We start from the raw sequence: 27,645 nt of genomic DNA, 5'->3' as shown, positions 1-27,645 counted from the left end.
ATGAATAAAAGGTGAGGTAGACATCGTCAGACTGTACAGCGATCATCTTCTTGCTCAGTCTGTTCTAGCAAGCCAGTTTGCTGAAGACCTTATCCACTGTCTACTGCCAATACAGCTAATACAGAAAGATAAACACTGGTTCGCCTGAAATCGGGCTACTAATAAAAGAGAGGATGTTGATTTAAAATCCAACAGGCTTATCTCACCTGGTGATTATGAAAAGTCTGCTTTCCCAACCAACTCGATTATCAGTAAAGACACAGTGAATAGCTGGCACTGTGCTGCACTAGCATTCAGCTGATAAGTTAATTAAATATGCATAAATCATTTGGCATAACGGAAGCAGAGTCACAGTAAGAAAACACTGTCATACAATCAGTGTGTCATGCTTTGAAAATTAGTCTCTCTGCTTCTTTGCTCCAGCTTTGCTCCTGTATTTGTACTGCAGGAGGCTATTATCTTCTGACATCGAAACCATTGGCATTATCTCATAATTAAAGGTCTTTTTTTTCTGGTAAAGGTAATACTTTAGGCTAATAAGTAACCAAGTTCACGTCTTCCTCACCTTATTCACACAAGTAGTTGCATTTACTTGACTATGGCTATTCTGATAAGTAGGATGAGTAAGGGATATGGCCAAAGGATGAGTATTTAAACACCTTAACCAGTTTCAGTCCTGGGGGTTCTGTCACATAGTAACTGTAAATTAAAATTCTGTTCTCTTATTAAACTTGTGCTAAATTCAGTGAGGTTGTATGAGAACAGAATTTAGTCCTTCATAGTTTGTGCACTCCTCATCCCAAAACACCATATTGCACATTTTAGATGGGAAAATGCTCATGTTATCATCTTTGGTATAGTGGAGATCTTTATAATTAGATCAAAGTTACATCCTTTGATGTAACTAGGAGAGATGCTAATACTTTCTGTATTGGTGTTAATGTTATAATAATATTACTAAGTTGCATTCTTTTATTAAAAACAATGAGATCTAGTTGATTTCTTAGCAGAGTCTCACATGACGTCTCATACACTTTGGAAAGTAGAATTTAAAAAGTTAAAACCATACATAGAATATATATATATGTATATATATGAAAATGCATCATTTTTTTCTCCAGAATACAGATTAACATAAAAGTAGTAGCTCTTTTTTTGATTCTGTGCTTCTATAAAATTGGAGTAATTACTACAGAGTTCACTGTAAATCTGATGAGCTATTAAAATCACAAGCTAACCATTCTTTCCTCTAATTCTGACAGAAACCAACTGATGTTTTTGTTTTAAAGGATAGCTGATAATTTCTATTTGTGTGAAGGATGCACTGTACCCCGTTGGCTACTATATGAATTGTATATGGAAAGCTGCAGTCCAAATTCCAAGTATCAAGTAAACTCAGCCACCTTTGGAAAGGTACAGAGTAGATAGGATATATCAGATAAGAAGCAGAGATACCTAAACAGAAAATCTGATGATCAAATACACACACTGCATATCAAAAGAGATTAAATAACAGAGAAGAATGAATATGCAATATATTATTCTTGTGTCTTTTCTAATATATTTCTGGTAAGCCCTCATATAGACACAGTTATACTAGAGGAAAGAGTATTGTCTGTGATGGAATTTATTTTCTTCAGGGAACAGGTGCACGTTACACTAGCAAAGATTTCTTTTGCCAATGTATTTTAGAAAGCTTTACCAGGGTAAACAGCACAAGGTTAATAAACTTGTCCTGAGGAAAGATTCTTCTGTCCTTAAAAGACCCCTTTGGTTGTTACATAATTTTATATTTTCCTTTTTAAGTGTGCTTGGGGAGATTTTTCTCCAAACACAGCCTAAAAAAGTTGTTACAGAATCATCCAAGCAAAACAAATGCAGATGTAAAACCCAACCTCCTTTGAACAGTTCCGCTTTTCTAATATATGGAGGTTGATACAACCATCAGAGCAATTACCACTTAGAAATCCCAACTGCAACAAACACTCATAGCTATTCACCTTATTTAACACTTTAAGGAAGATAGAATGCCTTGTGATTATTTGTTGCTCAAGACTTTTTGTTCAGAATTCCCTATTTTTACCGCTAATATTATTCTATTAGTGCCCACGGTAGGAGCTACTAAGCATTTTTTTAACACAAAACCAAAATAATTTAAGTAAAAGTTGTGCCTGAAATAAATTTCATTTGTGCAGAAAACCTCATTTTACTGATCATTTATCTCAATTCAGTTGAATCTAATTTTTTTACTGGGTAAGTTAAATCACTCTTACTTAAAATTAAGGTTCGAGTGAATGATCCAGCATGATTTATTACCATAGTTTAATGGATCGTCACCCATCAGCCAAGCCCATGTATAGAATTTGCCTGTCTCGGGGTAGATTTCTGCTGTGAAGCTAGTCACCTTAAAATCTCTTGGTAGTCAATGGAGAGAAATAAGTAGTTACATATGACACCTCTCACCCTAAATGAGGCAGCTCAGATGAAATGTGCTCCGGAACCGCCTGTTTTTCTCCACTGACTACAGAGTCTGCAGCGACTAGCTTAGACACCTCTACCTTGTAACCACGTAGGTAAGATTAATCCCATCAGGTGCTCCAGCATGATTGAGTTACCACCTGTAAGCCAAGCCTTCTTGCGGTTTAAGTTAATGCACTTTACTTTTAAGTTGGGACAGGCATGGATGAAGCATGAGCCTGGTCACGCAGAAGAGCTTAGCTGATGAGCCATAGCTGCTATAGGTTGGTGCTTGCAAGTGTTTGCTCACAGCCTTAACCGACCCAGTGCATTACGGTGCAAGTTAACACATCCCAAGAGAGCAAGCTGGGGTGCAGCTCCCCAATGGCTTGAAATGGTCTGTCCTTCTGCAGCAGGAGGTGGGACCATGCAGCAAGAGGCTGAGGAGGGCAGGAATTGCAGCAACGCTGGTTTGAACTAGAGATGCACATGTAATTAGTTAGCTAATGGGCTGAGATATTAATAATTCATCAAGCTGTAGTAACCTGACTGGATTACATGCGTGTGGACTGTAAAGACTTTTTGCAGTCACACGAACCCCGTGTGAATCAAACTGTGATGATTTAAGACACTACTAATCTCACCTGCCCTATCCCTCTGCCCAAATACACCGCTGTCTCTGTAGAAGAGGCAGTGGGAAGAAGTAACGTGTCTCATGCCACAGAAGCCCCAGTTTCAGCTGTCCTTTTAGGAAAATGGGATTATGCTAAAATACCAGCTTGAGGAAGAGAGCAGCTGGGGTGGGTGCACGCAGAAACGTGCAAAGAACAGGACCGTTCCAACACCGTTAAAACTGGAGGTGCATGTTAGTGTGAGTTGGGGAAATGTGTCCTTTAGCGGGCCTTTGGACCAGCAAAGCGTACTTTGCACAGAGTCCAAACTTTGCCCTGCTGAGTAGAGGCTCCCCTCACTTCTCACTAACATTGAGTACTCGATCCTCTGTTCCTGCTATATAGGGAATGTTAGCTCCAGCTGTCCTGGGTTAGTCTCTGTCTTCACAAGACAGCTCATGCAGAATAATCATGGTGCAGTGGATTATTACCCTGACAGTATCTTATTACTCTGTAGGGCCTAACCTTGACATGCTGCGTGACCTCAGTTCACATTTACCACCGGGGTGGTCAAAAGGTTGCTTTGCAGCTTGATGATTCAGGTCCTTTTAAAACAGATAAGTCAGGCCCTATCCTGCAAGTACTCCTTGCAAGAGTGAGTGGGTAGGCGAAGTCCCTTGTGTGAGTAAGTCTTACTCGAATGAGCAAGGCTTGCAGGTCTGGCAGAGTACTGGAGAATCTCGGCACCGTCGAGTTCCCCTATAGCTGATATACCCACCTGGCTGCGGGTGGTCTCCCGGTGTGTGCACTGACTGTGTTTCAGTGCAAGGTAAAACAGACTAGTCTAACATTTCCTACCTGAGGGAGGTAATCCCTTAAATTACTTAGATTTCGATCCACAAAAGCCTGACTGAGTTCAGTTCAACAGTTACCATTTGAGAGGTATGTAAGACAGGTATTAGCCTGCAAATGATGGAAAGCAAAAGAAGTGATTAAGGAGAAAAAAATGTAGCAGATACGTTTTTGCATTTTAGAATGAATTTACCTAGTATCTCTAATTTTCTGTTTGTTTTTTTAGCTTATTCGGTTAGTTTTCCCAGGTCTGGGGACAAGAAGGCTGGGCACAAGAGGGAGTACCAGGTATTGGTTTTGCTACCTTTGTTTAAAAATATTATTTATAACTGTTCTAATAAAATTTTTAAATGGCTGAATGTTCACCTCCAGCACTGTAATACAGCAGCTGAATTGTTGGTTGCAAGTCTGCAATATATCGCAAGATCCAGAGTTATTCGTGATATCACCAAGTACATTAAAATAGAGTTAATTCCACGAAAATCACCACGTCAGAGCTGCTTTGGTACGGCATGAATTCCAGATCAGATTGGTTTTTAAAAAATTAGCACTTTGAGTTGTAATAGCTTTTACAGCATGGCTTGCATGAGGCATCTGCCAGACATCACAACGTTACTCAGAGCTCTTGAGACAGCGGGTCAGGAAAGCCTGGCTCCGGGATGCACGGGGGTGGCAGCCGTGATTAATGTCTGTGTTGTGCTTTCCATCCTTGCACATATCTGTGGAGTGACCCAGCATGTACCGGTCGTCAATGGAAATGTTGTAAACAGTTTAAAACCATTTAAATCAGACCACCTCAGATCCTCCTCCTGCATGTCCTTTCTTTTCCCTTCCCTTTCTTCTTCTCGAGCAGAGAGAGTTTGATACCCTTTCATGGGTTCCATGAACTTTTAAACACACTGAGCATCCAGACTGGGATGTTTTAAGGGCATTGAGACACAGTAATTTTACAAGCATTTTGAGTAGCTGTCAAGTACTGGCTTTGAGACTGACATGCCCTTACTTGATCTGCGACTTTTCTCCACTAGTCTGGACTTGCTATCAGCTTGATCCGGCGAGATCCTTTATTTTGGGAGTGCCTCACCGCAGACACTCCCAGGCTTCTCCTCATAGCTGGCAGGATTTGGGACGGTGCGTGATAGCCCCCAGCCTCCATGCTCTCTCTTCCCATCAGCAGAAGGTTACCCTCTGCTGGCTGCTGGTGGCCCGAAACCACTGCACGGCTCCCCTGGCTTCCCAGTGACCCCGCCTGGCAAGAGCCAGCTGGTAGCGCCTGGGTAGCAGGGATGGCGACTCTGCTGCTCGCCGAGGTTGGGATAAACCTTAGAGAAGGTCTGGTGGGTTTCTTGGGGTTTAGCTTGCCATGACCTCCGACGGGCCACCCTATCCCTAGGCTACCGTAAATGGCTGCGGAACAATTGCACTAAATCCTTCAACTTCCTGGAGGATATGGGGTCCTCTATCAGCTGGGACTCCGGTCCCTGACTTCACTAAGTGTCCTGTACAAATCTGTTGCACCCCATGCACCAGCTTATGTTTGTTCATTTAGAAAAAAGTATCATTCCAGGGCAAAAACTGTTAAAAAGAGTTTGTAAAGAGTTTGTGCAATTATCTTCTATCGGGGAAAATACATTTTCAACAAAATTTAAAGAAACAAACGTAGCTTTTTTTACTTGGTCTTTTCTTGTTTAAGTAGGATGATCATCTGCTTTCAAAGGAGGAATATGAATTATTTCCTGACTTGTTGAAAATCATATGCTTGTCAGTTCATAATTTTTTTTTATTTTCTAGGTATCATTATGATGGAATAGCTATCAAGAAGGACTCTTCCTTTTATGCACGTTATTGCTCTCTTCTCTCTGAAAAAAATTATCACAGGTTTGTTTTTTTAAATGCTTTAATCTAAAATGTCACATGACAGTCTATATATTGTCTGTATATAAAAGTCTGTAAATCATCTGTTGAACATTGACAACGGTGTTATATTTTTCTTATTATTATGCACACTATAAAAGTGCTGTGCCATTAAGCGCTGTGCCCTAATAGAGAAGTTCCATTTTGAAAACATGCACTGCCTAATCAGACTTCCTGGAATTGGACATTTTATCCATGTAGATCTTAAGAGCAGGGAACTCATGCCAAACCTAAAAGAGGAGCTTAATATACCGAGACTTTAAATGGGAGCTCAAATAAACATATTGACAATTGCTTCATGATAGTGTAGCACCTTCCGTATTAAACAATAGGCTGAAGAGACGTATTAAAGTATAAATGCACTCTTTTGAAGAGTCCTACATGCAATCATGTTATCTGGGGTTTTTTACTACTTGAAACAATGAGGCATATTACTTTGAAAATACTTCCTTCACTTTGTTTTAAAATTTCAGTTTTTAAAATCACCTCTTTTAAGGAAACAACAACGAGAAAATGTATAAGACGAGTATAAATTGATTGCAAAAATTGAAAGTCTGAAAATGATTGATGAACGTAAGATACTTTGGCAGACTAAACTGTAGACATGAGCACGTTCCAGTTGTAGGCAGGCGAGGAAGAGTTCTCATGGTAAAGCTCATGGCTGAGATAAACAAACCACAGGCTTGCGTTTCTGCCCAGAAAAAAAGGAAGGGAAATGCTGCCACCCCTTAGCAGTTTTACACTCCTTTTAAATGCACAGAAGGGAAATAGGTGCAGCCTATGCCTTGGCCTTTGGAGACCAGGCTCATATCCTCACTCTCTTACAGACTTGTACCTGACTTTAATGTGTATACGGATAAATTCTGTACTTTGGTTTCCATTCTTTAAAATGGAAATAGAGCATTTTTCTGTAGCATGAATGTTAGAGGGATACAAGTCAACCTATTAAGCATCCAGATATTCTGGTGATGAAGAAAGCTGTTTCAGTGTCTGTGATATTTTACATGATAGTCACTTAGTTGAATGCATGCTCTGCGAGAGAACGGAAAAATTATACCCATAGGTTTATTGCCCTTCCCCATGGGTTTTACAGCAGAGTAATGTTGCAGAAGCCCATCGAGTGGCAACAGTAAAGAATGGGTCAGGGCAGAGGATCAGGTTCTGCAGATGATCAAGTGGCAATCGGTTGTTGTGAGATGAAACAAATTATTCATAGGCAACTAGAGGCTCGTTTCCCTTACTGAAGTGATATCCCTCGCTACCCGTGCACCCAGTATAACCAGAAGAGGCCTAAGATTTGATGTCTGTAACGAGGAAAGGTCTTGGCCACTGTTCAAGGCACATTGCAGTCTGTGGCTGCCTCTCTGCTGGTATTTCTTCTTCAGGGAAAGAAAGGTGTTTCCTTGCAGCGTCACTTGAAAGCAGCAATCTCGCTGGGCGTAGTAGGAGAGCTGCTAGTTCTGGTCATAGAAGAGATGAGAGAGAGAACCGAACAATTTGAATTGTTGCTTTTTTCCCTCCCAGCGTAGCAACATGCTGAAAAATCACAAAAAGTAGGAGGAACCAAAGAAACAACGTTGGCTAAGTCCAGGCCAGGTGCAGAAACAAAGCCCTTAGCCACTGCCGGGAGCCAGAAGCACCGCGTGTGCCAGCGCAGCTTGTGTCCTTGCCCCCCCTCATGGAAACAAGCCATGTTCCCTGATCAGCTGGGGAACACGCTATTGCCCATGCTTAACCACAGGCGAGCTGCTGCACTGGCTGCAGGCCTCCCTCTCCTTCTCCACCAGCTGCCAGAAGTGCCTGCCTGGACACCTACTCCTAAAAAACTGTATTTAATTTGGTCAAACCAAGGAAAAGGAGGTGTATTCCAGGGAAAGGGCTGCCATCAACCAGCCATCTAGTGATCTTGATATAGTTTCTTGGGATAACTTTTCAGATCTAAAAAAAAAAATCAAAATATAAAGATCGTATTCAGAGAAAGATCATCTTTCTAATTGCAATAGAAATTATCTTGTCTGACGCTTCCTTCATTTAAGACAGTTACAAGAAGTCAGCAAGCTGTTATGTGAAGCCCGACAGCTGAAATCAGAACAGCTTCCACTCTAAATGCAGCCACGCGTCCCTGTCCCAAGCCAACGTGCACACCCGCAACACCTGGGCGGCCGGGTGTCACAGATACTTCTTAGTGTTTGATAAAGGACAGCAGGAAAAAATGGAGAGAAAGCAGTAAAAAAGCACAAAACACAGCCAGAGAAGCATGAGTAGCACAACTCCAAAAAAAAAAAAATTGGGCCACATACAAAATAAGCAGCAGCTTCGACCAAATAAGCGAGTTTGTTTCCATCTGTTTTCAGAGTGTTGTACATTCTTTGCAAATAAATAGGAACACATCAAGATACTGTCCTCTCAGTAGGGCTCAGTACTTTTTGAAATCAGAATTAATTTTTCATGATCCAATGAAGTTGATAAAACCAGCAATGGCAAATTCTAGATTTTTTTTTTTAATTAGAAAATTGAAATTTAGAAAAAGAGTAGTGAAAACTTGAAGACTTTTCTACCTGCAACAACAAATTTTGTTCTCGCAGAGGTAATCGTATAATTGCAGCAGGGATATTTGACCCATAACATCTCAATTTTTGAGAGTGTGTTGGTGTGGAAATTTCCAAATTATAGGGAAGAAGATTTTTAATATACCATTTCAGTGCAGTCCAGATGTGGTCTGTGGACAAGACCCAGCTAATGGGATATACTTCTCTGGCTTGTTGCCACTTCCCTCTGGCAGAGATAGAGGATGTCTGTTTGAGTAGGAAAGTGTCCTAAATAACTATTGCTCCCTCCCGTGCCTGAACAGAGTCCAACAGGCAGATGTTTTTTCTGGTGCATCTACCCGAGGGGAAGATGGAGACGGGAGCCCAGTTGAGAGACCAAGACATTCACCCAACCTGCGGGTTGGTGAAGAAAGGGGTGGTTTCAAAACTATGATCCACTCTCTCTAATTACTGAAAAGAATATTTCTTGGCCATATTATGATAGTGGGCATTTGACATGGTGCTGGGCCCGTGAAGGCTCTGGCAGGTTGGGAGCTTTGCTTGTTGGTGTAATAGGAATGGCAGTAAGATTTTATTGGTTTGCCTTTGACTACAAAAAAGGCATTTGCATTTTGATAGCGAGGCCTCGGATGTGTCTGAGTTGGAGTGATGAGGATGCTCTTATACAGCACCTGTGAGTTGGTTCATTTAGGAATCTTGGATTTTTTGGAGATATGTGTACTGCAACTCTGATGATGATGTTGCGAAAGTAGCATAAATAAACACAACTGTACCCAATGAGGTTTCCAAACGTATTGCGGAGATTTAAGGGAATCTGGTATTTTACTGATTTGTGTTACAATAGGGTAACCTCTAGGAATGGGACCTTTGAGGACAAGCTCTCCCTAAAATGGTACTTGCTGTGGCAGATCAAGGAGGCTTGGAGTATGGCAGTGTTTAAAAAATGCCACTGAGTTCTGGCTTTGTAAGAGTTGCTTTATGGTTCTAGTAATAGGGAACGTTTAGGCTTCTGACTTTCTAGTGAAGCGAACCCATGAATTTTTAATAAAAAAACCCCTGATATGATTCTATTAAATTAGTTTTTCTAATCTCAATGTAATCTGACAGTCAGCACCATGCACATCCACCACCCTCCCTCCTTTCATTTTTCCTTTGTCCTTCCCGTTCGCCTCCTCTGTTAGTCTTTTTGTCATCCCCACCATTGTATTTCCCGTTTTAGCTCTAGTTCCCACCCCATAGCATCATCCAAACTCCGCCAGAGACATGGTGAAACTCCCTGTGATTTTGCTGTCACCCGTTTTCCCCTTCTCCCACCCACCTCCTCCTTTGTGTGTCCTGCCTTTACCCAGGCACCGCTCTCCGGGGGAAGCGAGCAGCTCTGCCTGGCAGCCGAGCACCTCTGCGGGCACCGGGTGAGTCCGAACCCCCTTTGCTAACAGCGGGAGCGCATAGATGTTAGCTTTCCGTAGGTAGTCGCACTGAATCTTCACCGAGCTCCCGGCTGGCTGCTGGGGCGCGGGAGGACCCACGCAGCACCCCTTCTCGCACCTCCCGTCCCTGCGTGGGGGGGAGCGGGGAGCCAGCCCGCCGCCGGAGCCAGCCCACTGGAGGAGAGGGATGCTGATACGTGTTGCCATAGCAGCAGCAGCAGAAGATAGAGCTGGCCGCCTTCTCGGGGAGAGCAGGAGCTGGAAAATAGTCATTAATTTTGTTTCACAGTCTTTAGAAATCCGCAGGAAGGACCCATTTGAAAGAAGCGTTATGAAACATCTCTGCTTCCACATTCTTCCCTTTGTCCAGCCACCGACTCTAAAATGTCTGGGAAAACGAGTCAATAGCGTTGCCAAACATACCTGACATGAACGCCGTGCCCTGTCCTGGGCAGCCAGTTTAGTTATTTCGCCGGAGCACCGCCTCCCTGGCAGAGTACTGGCAGAGGGAACGGTAATTTTTCAGGTGGCAAGGGTCAGTCCTGCGGACAGCAGAGAAACGAGAGGAGGCATTTTCAGCGGCTTGAGTTTCCAAGCAGATAAGCTGTTACATTTTGTCCCTTCAGGACGTATGGCGGTACCCTGGTTTATAATACATCACAGCAGTGAAACCCAGCAGCCAGGATCTGATTAGATAGCCTGAGGGTTGGCAGTCACCAGTGGAAGCACATTTTCTACAAAGCGCCTGCCTGTCACCCTTCAAAATAGCCGAGTCCAAAAGGACGCCGGAGTTTGAAATGCCTTCACAGACAGCGAGCAGGTGTCAGCAGCAGATGGGGGCTTGACTGGAGGAATCCAGCTCTCACAGCACGTCCCTTTTACTAGCAACATTGCCTCTCCCTCCTGTAGGATTAGCCTCAGCAAAACGGGCCGGGAGAGAGGTAGGAGACGGTAAAGGAAGAAAGCAGCCTGTTGTGCCTGCACCCCTGGCTTTTCAGCCAAAAGCCAGTGGCCAAGCCTTTGCAGGTCCAGCTGAATTCTGACCGTGTGGAACATCACAGTAGGCTTGCAAAGTAAATGGGGGAAAGTCAGAAACAAAATGCCATCTAGACTGATATAGGGTGCAGAAAATGTAATTACTGTGAAATCAAAGCACAAGGATGATTATGCTTTCATTATTTGCATGTTTATAATTATTATTATCATTCCAAATGAACTGCAGCTACAAATACAAACCCACGATTTTGGTGCAAGAAGTTGGAAGACATTGCACTGTTAAATGGCTAATTACCTTGTCATCTTTATAATGAGTGGTTCATTTTATCTTAAAATTAAGAAATTGGTCTTCAGACTTGTTAGAAAATCTGAATGACAGGAAAGAGAGCGGGGTTTGTTTCCCAAACACAATGCTCCAACCTAGCGCACTCTATCCAGTTTGAGCTCATTTTCTTACTAAATACAGAATAAATTGGTGAGCTTTTTAAAGTTTTTTTTTCTGTTGTATATTTTACCACAGTGGAAATGCCTGCAGTTATGGAGATGCAGCTGGTTACAAGAGCAAGAGCCAAAAAAAAAGAACAGTGAGTTTTGGATACATTAGACTTACAACAAAATGTCTATCTGTGTGTTTAATTAGAACTGCTATATAATACGTTCTGATGAAACGCAGTTAACCCATCATCTTCTTCAACATAATCTTTGTCTGCATAATCTCATTAGACGCTTACTTTCCCCACTCTTATTTCACCTGGTAGCTAAATATTTTTGTTGTCTTAACGTCGGCTCAAATAATTTTATCTGTGCTGAGAGCGGAAATTGTGGCTGACAGCCCAGGTTTTGAATATTAGGGGAGTTAGTGGGGCACAGCCTTCCTTGCCTGAGGCCCACGGTAACAGACCCTCACGCTGCCGAGCCGGTGTCTTTTCAATGCGCTCAGAGTTTATTGGCACGATACGTATTTGCTAGGAAATGATTAAGAAAAAAGAGCGCAACCCCTGCTCACCGAAAAAGGCAGATGCGAGGCTACCCAGTGGCAGTTCTCCCATAAGCGTGCCGTCATGGGACGGCTTGACAGCGGGGCTGGGGGAAGGCAGCCAGCAGAGCACGAGCAACAAACTTCTGTGGACCACAGTGAGGAAAACAGGGGAGACTGGATGTCTGTCTTATTTTTACGGAGCACTCGGGTGCGGTAATGAGTGCTCTGAAGTGGATGTAATGACAGCTGATGAGAAATGTGCCGTCACCCCGACAGCAGAGCCAACTGTCTGCAGCCGTATTTAGAAGGTTACAACTGTGACATGAGTGCTATAGAAAATATATGTGGAAGATATGTATAGCATTAAATAGTCACTGGTTTTGAAAAGAAATTTGTGTACTGTTTAGGATTTAAATATTTAGTCAGCCATGCTTGTTTCTTTCATCCACCCCTACTTTCTAAAAAAAAGGACAAGCACTCCTCTGAAGAAAAACATCTTATTAAAAACTCATGTTATACAATTTCAAGAAAGTACTTAGCATCTTTAACAGAACTGACAAGATAATTGTGATCTTTTTTTTTATTGTTCAAAATAAATTCTGATGCATCGAGAGCAAGAATTTGCACTGTTCTCCATCTGTCATTTATCTGAAGACTGAACAAGAGAGATTTCAGTACCCTTGGCCTGAATTCAGCAGATTCTATCTTTGGGAACAAGAGCTAGGGAAGAAATACCCCTACGAAATGGTACGTTCAAGTATTTGGCCATCAAGCGAGTTAGCTCTTTGCCTGTGTGATCTTTTTGTACCCTCTTTTTGGTCACCTTCTGCAGGTTGTACTGCTTGCCAATGAGTACTACAGCCATTGTCACGATATTTTACATATGGTGAGAAAGAGCGAGCTTGACAAGGTATGCCTTTGCTTTAATAACACTCATTCTGACGACAGCAAACAACTCTAGGGATAAAATTGTTTCTGTGTAGCTTATTTACTTGACGGTTTGATCTAAGGTAGATGATCATTTATAGACAAAAGGAACTTTCAGTCAAATCATTCGGGAATTCTTAATTAACACAACATGCTCCGAGGATCTGAGTTTGTCGGCGTGTCCTGAGCACTCCTGGCGTACCAACAGGTCTGAGCCCAGCACAAAACACAAGGCCATGGATACATCTCTTTCATTATATCCGCATATCTGTGGCACAATTCTTTCTCTCCTCTTTCTTACGCTGCCTTGTGAGGTTCAGCTTGTTGCCCCAGGATGCTTCCACTTAGGCTGGAGCCCGGCCAGGATGGGGCCAGGCAAAGAGCCCAGCTCCACGGTTATTCTTTTGCTTCTGTGCTTCTGTGTGCTGTTTTGCTGAATTACGCTTCACATTTCACAAGTGTAAAATCAGTGAAAATTCATAAAGGACTTTGTGCGACAGGTGGAAGACTGTATCATGTCATTCTGGAGGTCTCTGCAGCCTGAAAGAATAGCACTTATGTCCTTGCCAGATGTATGCCAGCTGTTCAAAAGCTATGATAGGCAGCTATTCAAGGTACTGTAGACGCACTTGTTTGTTGTAATTATGTTATTATGTGTTTGTGTCTTTTTGGTAGTTCTGCCTGAGAAGGGCCAGCTGTGCTCCACAATGGGATTTTCCTTCGTACCTCAGGTCATTTCTTTGGCTTCTTCTGAGGCAGCACAGTATGGGTTTTGAAAGGAGCCAGTGGAATTTGAGATAACTTCCATTTTGCGGCTATATATTCCTTTGAAAGTCCCTAATATCAATGGAGTATGCCGTTATAAACGTCGTCTGTTGTTCTGGCATGAGGTTATGTGACTGAAATTTCGACTGATAACTGTTTTCCAAATTACGAGAGTTATTTTTACTTTGAGAACACTACTACATTTCTCAGTGACATTCCACATAGAAATATGCAGGTTTCTGATCAAAGTAATTTGCTGCTTGTTTACAGCAGGTCTTAAGTAGCATCTAGTAATTAATTCAGGAAACGACGTTTATTGTTAGGATCTTTTTCCTTCTGCTAATAAACGTAGCTTAGCTATTGCTTGATTGGAAGAAAAAAATGGGCTTCTTTACATTTACATTTAAACTATCAATACAATTTTGTTTCATGCTGCTGTAAATATCTGTAGTACACTAATTATGTGCAGCTCCATGAATTTGTATTCTAGGAAATGGAGAACATCCTACTTCACGATTTCCTGGAGGAGGTGCCCGTGCAACACATGAAGTCAATCAGATTGTTCAGTAAAAATGTTGAACTTTGGCTGCTTAATGCTTTGGAAGAGTTTCCATTACCGCTCCAAACATCCAAATCTAAAGGTATGTTTGAGTAATCAAGAGATTTTCATAAAATAATCTTTGCTTAAACTGCAGAGAAGATTGTGTTACAAGACTCCTACAGAAATGATTTTAAAAACTTTTTTAGCTGATGTAACTTCGATAGTAGTGAGGACTAGAGTTAGTTGGGATACAGTTAAAAATAAATAGTCTCAGATAATGTGTGAGAACAAATTCGAGCCAAAATTATTCCCAATTCATGGTAAATTAAAGTGTACCTGAATCTTTTTAAAGATCTGTCTCTTGCCATGATTGCTTTGGCTGTGTAGATGACTGAATAATATGCAGTCTGCCCTCTGAAATTTAGGTATTGTTCTGTCTCTTCACCTTGCAAGTGGTTTTATGCAGATAAATTAATTACTGGCTATAGCGCAGTTCAATATAAAGGGAAAAAAGCCATAGTCCCACAGGGAAACTATGACTCTGTCATTAGAGGAGGATTTGAAAAAATCTGTGCTATACAAAGGTGTGTGCATGTGTGTGTGTTTGTAAATATGTACGTACATACATGCATATATTTATATATGATGCTGAGGATTCTGACTAAAACATAACGTAGCTCAGTTGCTCATTGAGTGAAGACCAAATCCTCAGTGGCAAAGCAGGGCTCCGGCTCCTGTGTAGACAAAGGATTGTATTAGCATTCATATGCTCAAGGAAGACTTGTAGACAGTCCTAATTCTGGCATTTCTTACATTTGAATGCTTGACAGAGCAAACTTAGTAACGTGTTTTTAACATGTATGTGCATGGAAGTATATGTAATTATTCAGCTGCGACCCTTTGTATATGCATCCTGGTCTTTCTGGATTGTACAAACTTCAGAGAAACAGAAATTTTCACTTGGAAACAATTGCCTGTCTACAGAAGTTTAAGTTGCTTTATACTCGATTTTCCTGTAACTATGAATCAGTTATTTTAAATTTTATTCTTAAAAAAGATATTCTTGGACCATGCGTGGCATAATTACAACACATTATAAACAGAAGAAAATAGCACCAAAGAAACCAACTCCTATTAACAGTGCTGCAGAATTATAGATGCACAAAGTGGAAATGTAAACTCTAATCAAAATATAGGAAGTTTAGAATTAATATTACTTTCAGTCACTTAAACTATGGTTTAAGTATGGTTTAATGTAAAAAATATTAAGAGTATTTTTCCTGTGTATTATGGGTTAACAGATTTGCAGTGAGCTAAGGGTGTGACTTGGGCAGCTTCTGCTTGCAAGCTTTAAACTGCGAGGGTCCCCAGCCCATAATGCTGGCTCAGTGCCCCCGCTGTGCCCTCCGTTAGCCGATTGCTCCCCTAGGGATCTACCTTCTAACTCAAAAGATCTGTCTTCATTAACGTCTTTTAGACTGTAAAATATTAATGATATGAAACATCTGCCTCTTTTTCTTTAACAGAAGTTACAGTGTTTATAAATAGACTCAGGAGAAAGACAGACCTTTCTAACATGGCCAAGGTATGTTCCAAAATCCGTGAAACAAAAAAGCTGGGCATCTCATTCACTCAAGAAGCCCATCTGCAGTTTGGACCATCTATGAGGTGCTCCATTGTAGGACAACAGCAGCAGCTCAGGTGTTCTTAGCTGTATACTGACCGTGGTCCAAATCATGCTCACCCTCCTACCCACCTCTTCCCACACTGAGGGGGCCTTTTCCTCCCTATGGATTTGTGAAAGCCTCTGAGATATGGTCAACGGTCCCCCATGGAGAGGAGAACATCACAGTAGCTGGAAGGTTCAGACGACAGTTTCCAGTATCTTCGCTCAGCCATGCAAAAGCCAGTCAGATAGCACATGCTGGAGTTGTTCTAAAACTGGTTTTGAGTAGCATCCTGATCACTCTGATGAGCACTGCAGCAGCAGTGACTAATGAATGAAATGACTAATATGCCGGCTGCAGAGAAGCTGCGTGGTCAGGGGGCAGGGTGTGAGGTCTATAAGGGCACAACACTCTCACCTTTTCCATGGATCCCAGCTGGCAAAATCTTCTCCATCCTCTGACCGGACAGTGTTGGAAGGAGTGCTGTAAGGAAGCATCCTCTGAACATTTTTCCTGAGGAGGAACTCGCTCAGACTGGCTTTTTTCCTGGGGAAGAAAGAGACAAAAATCTCTCTAAGAATTAGTATCTCTGCCTGCTTTTTGCTCTACAGTATCATTCTTCTCAGCTACGGTGACAAAGGAGATGCATCCAGGAGCTGCATTTTTAACCCTTTGAACACTGTGAAGTAAATTGTTTCATTAGCCTGTACTTATTCAGGGCCGCATTATTATGAGGGGCTGTACCCTCCCTGCAGCCTTCCTTCCATTGGTGTCCTTGGATACTTCCAAAACCCTAGGTTTTGAGGTGGTCCAGGCCACGACAGAACAGATAGGTCACAAATGGAGAAGAAAGTAGAAGAGAACAGGTGGTATATTGTCTCCTCTTCCTCAAACAGCAAGTACAAGATTTTCCCAACATGCCGCCTGGCTTAAATCACTACACTGTGTCCCCAAAATAAAGGGGAGAAAGGAAGGGAACTGTGGTTTCTTGCACTGCACAGCAGTGTCAAGTTCTTCCTTAGTAAATGTAGCTTTTCTTTATGGGAAAACTTCATCACCAGCAACATATAAAAGATGCACCTCACTTACTTTTAAAAAGTTTTAAAAAATAATAATAATAATAATGCACAAACATGCATGGGTGCACTAACATAGGCAGAAGGTTGACTTCTGTGAGGAGCTGAGCACTCGCAGTTCCCATTTACTGCAGCAGCCCTCGGAGATACTGAATACTTGAAAAGCTCAGCTTCATGTGCTTCTAAACAGTGCGGCTTATGCATCGAAGAACGTGATCCAGCAAGACTGCAAGTGCCAGCTATTCCCAGTCATTTGCATTTGATTTGCGCACTCAGACTTTACATCATTCTTCTTGTGCTCCAGCCATGATGTCAAGGGGCTGGTTGTAGCTTTTTGCTTCTTCCATGCCTATTCCTAACACGCAGAAAAGCTGCAGAGTCAACATTGAATTTACACCCTCAAGATTTAGGGCAAGAGAATTTCAGCCTAGTTGGGGGGAATTCTCTAGCGGCAGCCTCTGGCTGCTCTACGTCCCCTTTACGCTGCTTAACCGGCACAAAGTGAACCTCCCAGACCTGAGAATCCGGGTCAGATCTACGCTTACAGCCAGGCACATTCTGAGCCTGGTTCTTGTTCGTGCTAACGAGCTCTTGGCACTGTTCTCACAAGTAAATGATGTTTGCACCTTCTCTAGAGCCTCTTTAAAATACAAAGGAAGGGCAAAGGAGTTCCAGTGTACCTGATGATTAGTCCCATCAGAATTTAAAAACAATAGTTTCAGTAAGTGAAATCATGTAAGTCTTGTAAATGAGCATCCCCATAGTCTTTCAGCGGTCACATAGCCTCTATTACAACTTCTGTTAGAGATCTTGCCAAAGCCATGGATACTTGGACATAGCAAAACAGGGCAGGACACAAATACCGGCTAAACATTCTCCTGCAAATGCATCCCCCTGTCCAACGCACACCAGAAAATGGTTAGCTGAACACCACGGGTGTTTAAAATTTTCAGCTTGTGAGAAACACGCAGATGCTTCATGGGGAGGTGGACGTCCCTCAGAAAGGACCGCTGAGTGTTTTAGTCAGACCCGATCCTAGGCTTGTGTGGACTCGTATCCCGTTTCCTCTGGTGGCCCTCATCAGATGCTCATGTGAAGTGGGTGTGAGTAGAGAAAGTGATACCTCACTCCTCCTTCATTGTATTCTCCTGGCTTCCAGCAATCTGAGATGAAGCTTATATCCACATCTTGGTATTTAATAGCTTGATTTTGGCATCCACAACATCTTGAGGTAGTGAGTTCCAGGGTTTGATTATTTGTTGTGTGAAAAAATACTTTCTTTTATTATTTTAAAATTTCTACCCTTCTTCATTAAATTCTCCCTGCAAACCTCCATCACATCCTTCCTCAGTTAGTTCTATCCGAAGCTGAAATTTATCTCATCTTCTCACATAGGAGTAATTTGATATTTCTAACCATCCTTCTCAGTTTTCTCTGTCTAAAATGCACCTGGAATTTCAACTAGAGACTGATGGTCAAAGCAGGTGAGGGTGCTCCTGATGAGAAGTACTACGGAGGAGCTGTGCAGCTGCAGCCTCTGAACGGTGTAACCGCACCGTCCCTTGTAGAGTACTTTGCAATAATTTAGCCACCTGGTGAGAAAAGAGGAACAATTTTGGCAGGGTCAGCATTCAAAAGAAAAAAAAAGTAACTTTCCCATCATGTGTAGATAAAGCAGGCTGACAGCTGCTACCTGGACATGCAGAAGTAATTAGAGCATAAAAAGGTGCAAATTCCCTGCGAGAAAGGAATGTGAATATGATGCTTGTTATTTCCTGGGGCTGATTCCTGCCTCTGGTAAGCTGTATTTAAGTGTTGTCAGAGCTGGCTCTCAGTCTTTTAGAGAATTATATTCAGTGTAGTGAAGTGCAATAGCTAAAGGGACCAGTCTAAAGCACTGGGGCATGGAGTCGGGTGCTAGTGGTGTACTGAAGATACTGCCCCTGGTAGTTCCCAGCCTTTGGGTCGTGTGTTCTTGTTGCAAGCAGCAGCTCTTCTTCTGGCACTGGAAGCTCCAAGTAAAATAAGGAAAAAGACTTTTCTTTAACTTAGCTGAAGGGGATTACCGAGTGAGAATCAGAGTGCTTTTGGTATTTCAGTAAAGCTAGCAGAATGATGAAAAAGAAAAATTGCTAGATTGGGAATTATGTTTGCAAACAAATCATAGAATCATAGAATCATTAAGGTTGGAAAAGACCTCTAAGGTCATCGAGTACAACTGTCAACCCAACACCACCATGCCCACTAAACCATGGCCCTAAGCGCCTCATCTACATGACTTTTAAATACTTCCAGGGATGGTGACTCAACCACTTCCCTGGGCAGCCTGTTCCAAGGCTTGACCAAAATGGTCAGCTGCATTCACTCCTGCTTGTGGGGTCATGGTAAGCACCTGGTGAATGGGGTTTGTTAAAATGTTTATGAAGCCTGAAGTTTTTCTGAATTTTAAAAAAATATTTTTCCTCTGGAAGGCCCAACTGGACATGGATTATTCATATAGAAGCCCAAAATTCAACAAAGGCTTTAGGATCCTACTGATTTCAGCGTGGAAGTGAGAGACTAAATATATGGATTAACAAATTTTAAGGGATTCAGATTTAATTTCCTTCACTGTTCTCATCATTTCATCAAGAATCTGAAGCAATACTATGTGATATTAGCAATTAATTAAAAGAGAAGTGAAGAGATGAGGATCAAATGTTAGGCTGAAAATTGTTTGCAATATCTATGCGAGTAATACTTTTTGGGAAAAATAAGAAGGCAGATGCATTCACAAATGACTCATAAGCAGATAAATGGGATAAAATCCCAACTAATATTATTTTAACTAACGCCATATTTCTAATGTTATTTTTACTTTCTCAAAGGTTTGGGCAACTTGAGAAAACTTGCCTTTGAATTTAATTGAAACATGTACTAAGGACAGATAACATCGAGGGAAAGTCGGCCCTGATACACCATTCCATGTTTTAGACAAAACACCATTATTTGGTGTAACTATAGTAACTCTAGGCAAAACCAATTGTCCAGGCAATTGCCCAGATACTTCAAGCATGTTAGCCTTGTCTGCTCCATCGCAGACAACAACACAGAGTGTCATTGAAGAGAATATCTCCCAGAACAAAAACCTCTTGAAGACAACTTAAGATTCATCTCCTTTGATTTCCACCTCCCCCCCCCGCCCCAGTTTGGAGACTGGTTATATAAAGTCTAGTATTGAATAAGGGAAGCTTTTTGACTGAGTTAAGGGCTTGAGAAAATGAAAGGCATTAACTGTTTTCTTATTCTCTATAGACAATGAGAACAGTCTTGAACAGCAACAGCAAAGTCACTGTTCTGCGATCAGACTTGCATGCTGTCATCGATCAGGGATTTCTGGATGTGCCTGGAAACCTCTTTCAAAAGAAGCTCAGGAGTCGGGAGGAGCTGCAGAATGACATAGAACTCAAATGTAATATTTTTTTGCTATGTTTTGTCTACCCACTTGTCGTGGTTTAACCCCAGCCAGCAAATAAACCCCACGCAGCCGCTCGCTCACCCCCCCCCCCCCCAGTGGGACGGGGAGAGAATTGGAAGAGTAATCTGGTGGGATGGGGGAGAGAATCGGGAGGGCACAAGTAGGAAAACTCCCGGGTTGAGATAAAAACAGTTTAATAATTGAAATAAAACAAAGTAGAGCAGTAATAATAACAATGAGAACAACAACAATGACAGAAAAACACAGCCCACCCCCCAAGCTACTGGGAAGAGAGTTAACTCTGTCCCAGCCGGAACCAGGACACCACTGAAGCCCTTGCTTGCCATCGTTAAAGCTCCAGCATTTCCTCCTGTTTATCCATGGCATCTGCCCTAATGGGAATTACAGTCTTGCCGTAACCCGAAGGACTGGAAAAGAGCCAATAAAAATGAGAATGCAGCATGTAATATTATCCTTTTAACTTTAAAGGTTAAGAATGAAAGGCTTTCCGTTCTGACTCTCTCTTAAAGCTTTCTGCGGCAGCAGGAGTGGGGTTTGTGTTACTAAATAATGTATCTTCTAGAAGTCTGACAAACAGGGATATTCATTTTTTATTGTTTTCTTTGACAAAAAAGAAGTTTCCAAGAGTTGCATTTCGCATTTTCCTCTGTTATTAATCGAAGTACACAAAATCATTTATTGTGGCCAGATTTTAACATATTGTATGCTGACCTGGACAAGGACTGTTGGCCTTTCAGCTTTTGTGTCCTTTCGTTGTATTGTGGCCTGTGGGGTCGATGTGCTGCTGTAAACAATAAAATACACAGTTTGTATGCAGCCATGACATAATGCATTTGCCAGCTTAATGAAAAAGGATGGGAACATAATGGCAAGTTAATTTTTAGATTAATGGGCTGCCATTTAAATTATTAGCAAGAGATGTGCAAGTTGGATGAGGCTGTGCACAGAACTGATGGGGGAAACCTCAGCTCTTTGTTCCTGGCCCGCCACTGACTCCCTCGCTGACAAGGGATACGCCACAGCCTGTCCGTGGCTGCTTTCAGGAGGAATAATAATTTACCTTCTTCACAGAACCATCAGGAGAACCATTTAAATAATATTTATGTATGGCTTAAAATCAAAAACACTGAGCAGAATGCTTTTATTGCATTTGCTCGTTACATTAATGATGGTCGTATTCTTTCCAAGGGGGATTTATTGCATTCTCTGTTTTCGGTGCTTTTCCAAATTGTTATTTATAATAAGCAAGGTTTCACAGACCCTATCGATATGCCTTCTTGAAGGGTATAAATTCAGAGAGGTGCAGTAGCGTTGTACTGCCTGGCACTGGGTGGTCGGCTCCAAGCTTTTGGGGGAACAGCTGCATTGGTATTTGGCAATATAATTTACATTTCTGATGGTCTACAGAATATTCTGTATTTTCTGTTATTGTTTTAAAACTGTTTTCTCCCCCTTAACAGATAAACAAGATTTTTTTGTCAACCACATAAAAGCTCAGATAAGTAAGTTGGTATTGCATATAACCAAATTCCAGCTTTTGCATTTGAAGTGTTTATTCTTGCTATGATGACTAGGTCAGTGTAGATATGGTGGAAATGGATATAAATATGAATTCTGACTGATTTCAAAGTAGGGTACTATTCCTCACTAAAGGATTAATATAATCATAATGCTATAAACAGATGTCTTAATATATTTTAAGCTAAAGATAAAAGAAAAAAAGCTAAGAACTGAAGAAACAAACCAAAAAGCAAGCCAATCACTTCAAGTAATGATCTCCCTTCTGTATCTCATAGGTTTGAATGACTTAATGTCTTTGCTGGCACCTTCCACAGATATTCGGGTTCTCCTGAACTGTGTGTCTTCAAATCTTCAGGCTTTTGTCATTCAGGTATAAAATTAATTTAATAATTTCAGAGAAGAAAGAGTGATCACATCATTTATCCCGCTACATGCTGACTGTCACTAGTCTGCATGAGCTACATTGTACACTAGCAACCTGACCAGACTGCAGATTTGCATAAATACAACTTATGCATGCTGCAGAAAAAGGGGGAATTAATTGTCATACAAAAATTCCATCTGTGCAAACAACTACAAGCATATTTCTGTGCATATATCCACTCGGGCGGTTTGAGTATCTGCTCTCATTTCATAGACACATATATTACACAGTCCCTAATAAACCAAAATTCATAAGAAAAATGTTAGTAAAAATGAAAAGAACACTTCATGATTCCTGAAATCATTGATTCATGAAACTGTTGACTTCTAGCAGGTGGTAGGAGAGTGATAATTTCTAGCACAATGTCTCTACCTCTTGTGAAGGATTCAAGTATGATCATCCTCACATATGCACCTTCCCATACGTTACCAACTCTGCCACCCCTGTTCCATCACTGATCCGGAATTAGCAGTACCTTGACAGCACCACTGCATTTGGTTGGTTGCCAGACCAATTGTCATGGTTTAACCCCAGCCGGCAACTAAGCCCCACCCAGCCGCTCGCTCACTCCCCCCAGTGGGATGGGGGAGAGAATCGGAAGACTAAAAGTGAGAAAACTCATGGGCTGAGATAAAGACAGTTTAATAGGTAAAGCACAAGCTGTGCACGCAAGCAAAGCAAAACAAGGAATTCATTCCCTACTTCCCATCGGCAGGCAGGTGTTCAGCCATCTCCAGGAAAGCAGGGCTCCATCACGTGTAATGATTACTTGGGAAGACAAACGCTATCACTCCGAATGTCCCCCTTTCCTTCTTCTTCCCCCAGTTTTATATACTGAGCATGACGTCATATGGTATGGAATACCCCGTTGGCCAGTTGGGTCAGCTGTCCTGGCTATGCTCCCTCCCAGCTTCTTGTGCACCTGGCAGAGCATGGGAAGCTGAAAAGTCCTTGACCATGTAAGCACTACTTAGCAACTACTTAAAACATCAGTGTGTTACCAACATTATCCTCATACTAAAAGCAAAACACAGCACTATACCAGCTACTGGGAAGAAAATTAACTCTATCCCAGCTGAAACCAGGACACCAATTAATTTGGGTCTTGGCAGTGGTTAAAGTCTTTTTTTTTTCCCCTTTCTGAAGAAGCAGGGTAAACTGCACTTCTTTAGCTTGATTATTTCCTTTTTTTTTTTTTTTAAATTAAGAATAGTACTTTGCAGTTCTGTGGTGCCTTCATCTCATAGAACCCTCAGCTACCTCATGGGATGGTATAGAGAAAATGGAGCAGAACTTTTCCTGGGCGTTGACAGTTATAGGGCATAAGGCAATAGACACAAGTTGCAGCAAAGAAAATTTCAAGTAGATAAAAAGAACAAAATATTACCATATGAGTAGTTAAGCACAGGAAGAGGTTACCTGGAAAGGCTGTGGAATCTCCATCCTGGAGGTATTCAGAACTTGGCTGGACCAGGCCTGAACAAAGCTGGCCATGCTTTGAGCAAGAGGTTGGACTAGATGATGTCCAAAGATCCCTTTCAACCTGTTATTTTAGGATTCTAACAAAAAAACCTGCTCGTTCCACCTTTGTATGCAGTTTGTACAGGGAAATGCTCTGCAACACAATAAGGAATTCTTTTAACCAACTTTATCATAAAGCAATTTTTTTCTCTATCTGCAGCCAAGCAGGAGTAAAGAGGAGTTTAGAAAACTAGCATCGGATTTCCAGTTGAGATGGAACTTCTTACTGAGTGCAGTAAGCAAGGCTATGACCCTCAACTATGCAGACAGCTTTGGTAAGTAGGATCTTTGTGACTCTCATCTGATAGACCACTTTCTGCCCTGAGATGGCAGAAGCACCAGATCATTTTAACGGACATAAATTCGTGCTAAAGTCAATCGGGGCATCACTTCTTCCTACTCCCTTCCTTGCACCAAGCAGCACCATTTGCGTGGTGATGTAGCTAGCCAGGTCAGGGAAATGAAATAGTTAGTTTTCAACCAGATTTGTTTTCTGATCCAAACTCTAGGATGAGCAGAAGGGAGGAAAGTAGGACCGTGCAGCTGGAGATGGTGGGAAGGGCAGGACTTTCTGCAGAAGCCATCATTTGTCTGTGGAAATATGGGGAACAGCAGCCTGAGGTGTGAGCCTCTGCTCTCCCTCCCTACAAGAGCTGCACACCCCAGCAGAAGGGTGTGATGGAGAGCTGGTGCCACTAATACCCCAAACCATAAAAACTCCGGCTCTCTCAAGTGATAGCTCCCAGTCCTTCAGGTTCTTTCTGTATAATACAGCCAGAGCAGAGCCACTGCGATAACTACTTGCCAAAAAGGCAGTTAGTTCTTCTGACAACAGCTATATGCTCCTTTTCCCTATGCCTTACACTGACATAAGTGCTTGCCTAGCCAGCAGCAATCCTGTTTAAGGTGTTAAACTGACTGAATAGCTGGGTTAGTTTTCTCTCTCTTTTAGGGCTCTGAGCTGTCAAGCATCAAATCCATCCCACACCAGTGCAAGGCAAGAGAAGCAAAGGGACTGTGCAGTCACGTTCACTCAAAGTGGCTTGAAGTGGTACAACCACATCTTGAATCAGTTCAGTCTCTTCCATTTCTATATTGCATCAACCCTACCTGCCTTTCTCTTCATTTGTAAAGCCTTTTAGAGGCTCGCTCCCTATTATTCATTCTGCAGAAATGCACCATGTCCTGTGAGTAGCATCTGACCCCAAACTGTAAGAACTGCTTTTTAGATTTTCAAAGGAGCACCTTCATATTTTTTCCTCTTCTGTTGGATGGGCTTCGCACAAATAGCCAAAGAAAACCTCATTATCTTCTTTGAAATTCCCCTTCAAAACCGTACTTTCATGTGTTTCCTACAAAGACATAACAAAGGGGTATGTTAAGGTTGTTGCCTTTTGTATTCTTCAGTATTCTTCCCCTGCTAATGTCCGTGTTTGTGCATGTATGTGCACACCCCTTTTCCACATCTAGCTGCTACCTTTTGCCTTATATTTAGATTGCAAACTCTCTGGAGCGGGATCACAGTTTTGTTCTGTGTCTGCGGGGAACATAGCACAGTAGAGTCCCTTGTCCACCGGCTGCTGCACTACAGTAATAATAAAATAATCATTCCTTTCTCTCTCTCCAGAGGAGTTCTGCACAAAACTCTCCAATGTTACATGCAATATTTTGGGCAATGAGGAAATTAGGAATGAATTCCAAGAACAGCACTGGAAGCATAATGTTTATTGAAATTCCCCATGATGATGAAATCCTCTTCCCTCTTTCCACCACAAGAAGAGTTTAATGAATTGCCTCCCTGTTCTGCAGTTGCTGGTGGTTGGGCACACAACTGATGGAGAGCATCCCTTCCTCTGCTGAGCCCTCCTTAAACTAGTTATAAATACTTCAGTAACACTAAGATTGAATTTATTCTCACATATGAGAGAGTTAAAAAATGTCTTTTCATCTTTCTCTGTGATGCTGCAATTCATTTGATCATTATTATCTTCTTTCTTCATACTCTTGGTTCTTTAAGATTTGGGCTATATGACCTATCATGTAGCCCATGTTTCTATTCCGGTAGGATTTCGAGTTTTAGTGGGGAAGGCTGAAGCTGTTACGTTAACAAGCCATCTGGTGTAAAAGTTCTGTACTCCAGGTCATTGCTTTTCAGAAATTTCTTAAATCTCAGCATTTCCTGCAGGAATGGAGGGCATCCTGCAAGGCAAAATATGTAGCATCCACACTGAAGAAACACAATTACCTAGGGAAATGTTAATGCAGTGTGCCTCTCCGTAAAATAAACCACATAGCAGTAACCAAACCCAAATTTACTTCTTTCTGGGGCTCTTGCCTCAGAGCTTGGCACACCTGGCACACATAATATACTTGCATACTCACACCTCTGAATTTAGGATTGGCTTTTACCCTTTTCCAGCCCAGCTTCCACATGGGTGATGCCCAAGTGTGATCGTGCAGTTGCCCCCGCTGCAAGGCAGCAAGGAACAAGCGTGGTACAGCAGTCAGGGCTAATGGGACCTCTACAGCTCTTTCAGCTCCACCTCCTCTCCAGCAAATGTGCCTCTACATACCTCCATCACAGAGCTTCACGTCTGGTGCTGGTACGCCTGCATTTCCTTACCGGTCTCCCTCCCGAGGCAGTCAGGGATGTATCGCTGAGCCACGCTAGCTGGACAGTGACCTGTGCATTCCTCTTCTGCAAGCAAGCTGCTTCAACCTACTCCCTCTTCAAAACTGTGTCCCTCTGTATTATCCCAAGGGACAACTGGAGTGGTAGCTTTCGTTTCATGCTTCCTCTTATTGAATGTATTGAAAACACCTGTAAGACTGTTAGAAACGCTCATGGACTACTAGCATCAGGTCTGTATAGTTTGAACTCCAAGTATAAAAGTCCCTTTCCTTGTCCCAGAGATAAACAAGTACTTCCACTTACTTTGCTATAATTTAAAGATGCACAAAAGGACAAATAGCAGAAGCAGCAGCTTCTCAAATACATATAACATCAAAAGAGGCAGTATTTTTCATTTTTAAAGCTCTGTAAACTTTGGTCGTTCATATAAATTGTGGTATCTCCTTGTTGACGTCCATGTAAACATGTTTGTGGGATGCAGAGGTTATGAATTGCTTGATGAATTCCTACACAGATTTATGGCATAGAAGAAGACCTATTCTTTACCATAAGGGCTTTCAACCAAGGTATGATTCAAAAGTCAATGGCCTCAGTGAGTCTTTTTGGCTTTTAGCAGTTATGCCCCAAGCTGCAAGGTAGGCCATGTCATAGATACAAGACATACAGATGGGTTTGCTTGGGAGAAGGTGGAATGATTTATCTGTCCGAGGGGAGAATGGGGATGATACGTGGTTGTTGATAAGCCTTGTGGTAACAGTGACTGTGGGGGAAGAAATTGAACAGGAAAGCGAATAAACACAAGTACACTTTCCTCTCTAGCTAAAATAAGGGGAAAAGGCTTTTGCTTATGTTTAAAATCTGCAGTTGGTGCCTATTTTGCTATGATATTTGGAAGTGCATAATTTTGTAAGTACTATTTGATGAGTGCCAGTCTGCTACTTTGTCTAGCCCACTACTATAATGAAGCTCTTCAAAAAAGAACCCATCATGAAGATAGGCAAATGAAGAGGTTATTAAAATTATTTTTGTTTTTCTTTAAACCTAGGATCCTGGCATTTGTTTAATTTGCTACTCATGGATTTTGTGGCTCACATTTTCCTGTCCTATATAGAGGAGGAGGGAGATGAAAGTTTCTGGGTCGCAAAGCAAAAGGAGTCCCCCGTTCTGTGGGTTTATGAGCCCAGCCATCTCTGGGGCTATTTTGCAGAGGAGCAACCTCAAGGCAATGCTCCACAGACAGCTCTCATAACTTTGATGCAGAGCCAGAGTAACTTCGGATTAAGCAACGTTTTTCCAGAGTTCTGA

The 27,645-nt window shown here is 42.0% G+C and overlaps 1 protein-coding gene across 1 annotated transcript; it reads left to right on the top strand.

Moving 5' to 3' along the window:
* On the top strand, positions 1-27,645 carry RFX8 (RFX family member 8, lacking RFX DNA binding domain). Its single transcript, XM_009584235.1, has 16 exons — positions 1-11; positions 1,290-1,413; positions 4,147-4,208; positions 5,712-5,798; positions 7,692-7,715; positions 9,760-9,795; positions 11,330-11,393; positions 12,407-12,535; positions 12,621-12,698; positions 13,216-13,329; positions 13,971-14,121; positions 15,548-15,606; positions 20,059-20,215; positions 22,039-22,133; positions 23,869-23,983; positions 27,386-27,645. The coding sequence occupies exons 1-16, from the start codon at positions 1-3 to the stop codon at positions 27,643-27,645; spliced, it is 1,566 nt and encodes a 521-aa protein (XP_009582530.1).

Source organism: Fulmarus glacialis, unplaced genomic scaffold (assembly GCF_000690835.1).
Source record: "Fulmarus glacialis isolate BGI_N327 unplaced genomic scaffold, ASM69083v1 scaffold22978, whole genome shotgun sequence".
In the NCBI taxonomy this organism is placed as follows: domain Eukaryota; kingdom Metazoa; phylum Chordata; class Aves; order Procellariiformes; family Procellariidae; genus Fulmarus; species Fulmarus glacialis.
This window is presented reverse-complemented; position numbering and strand designations above follow the sequence as displayed.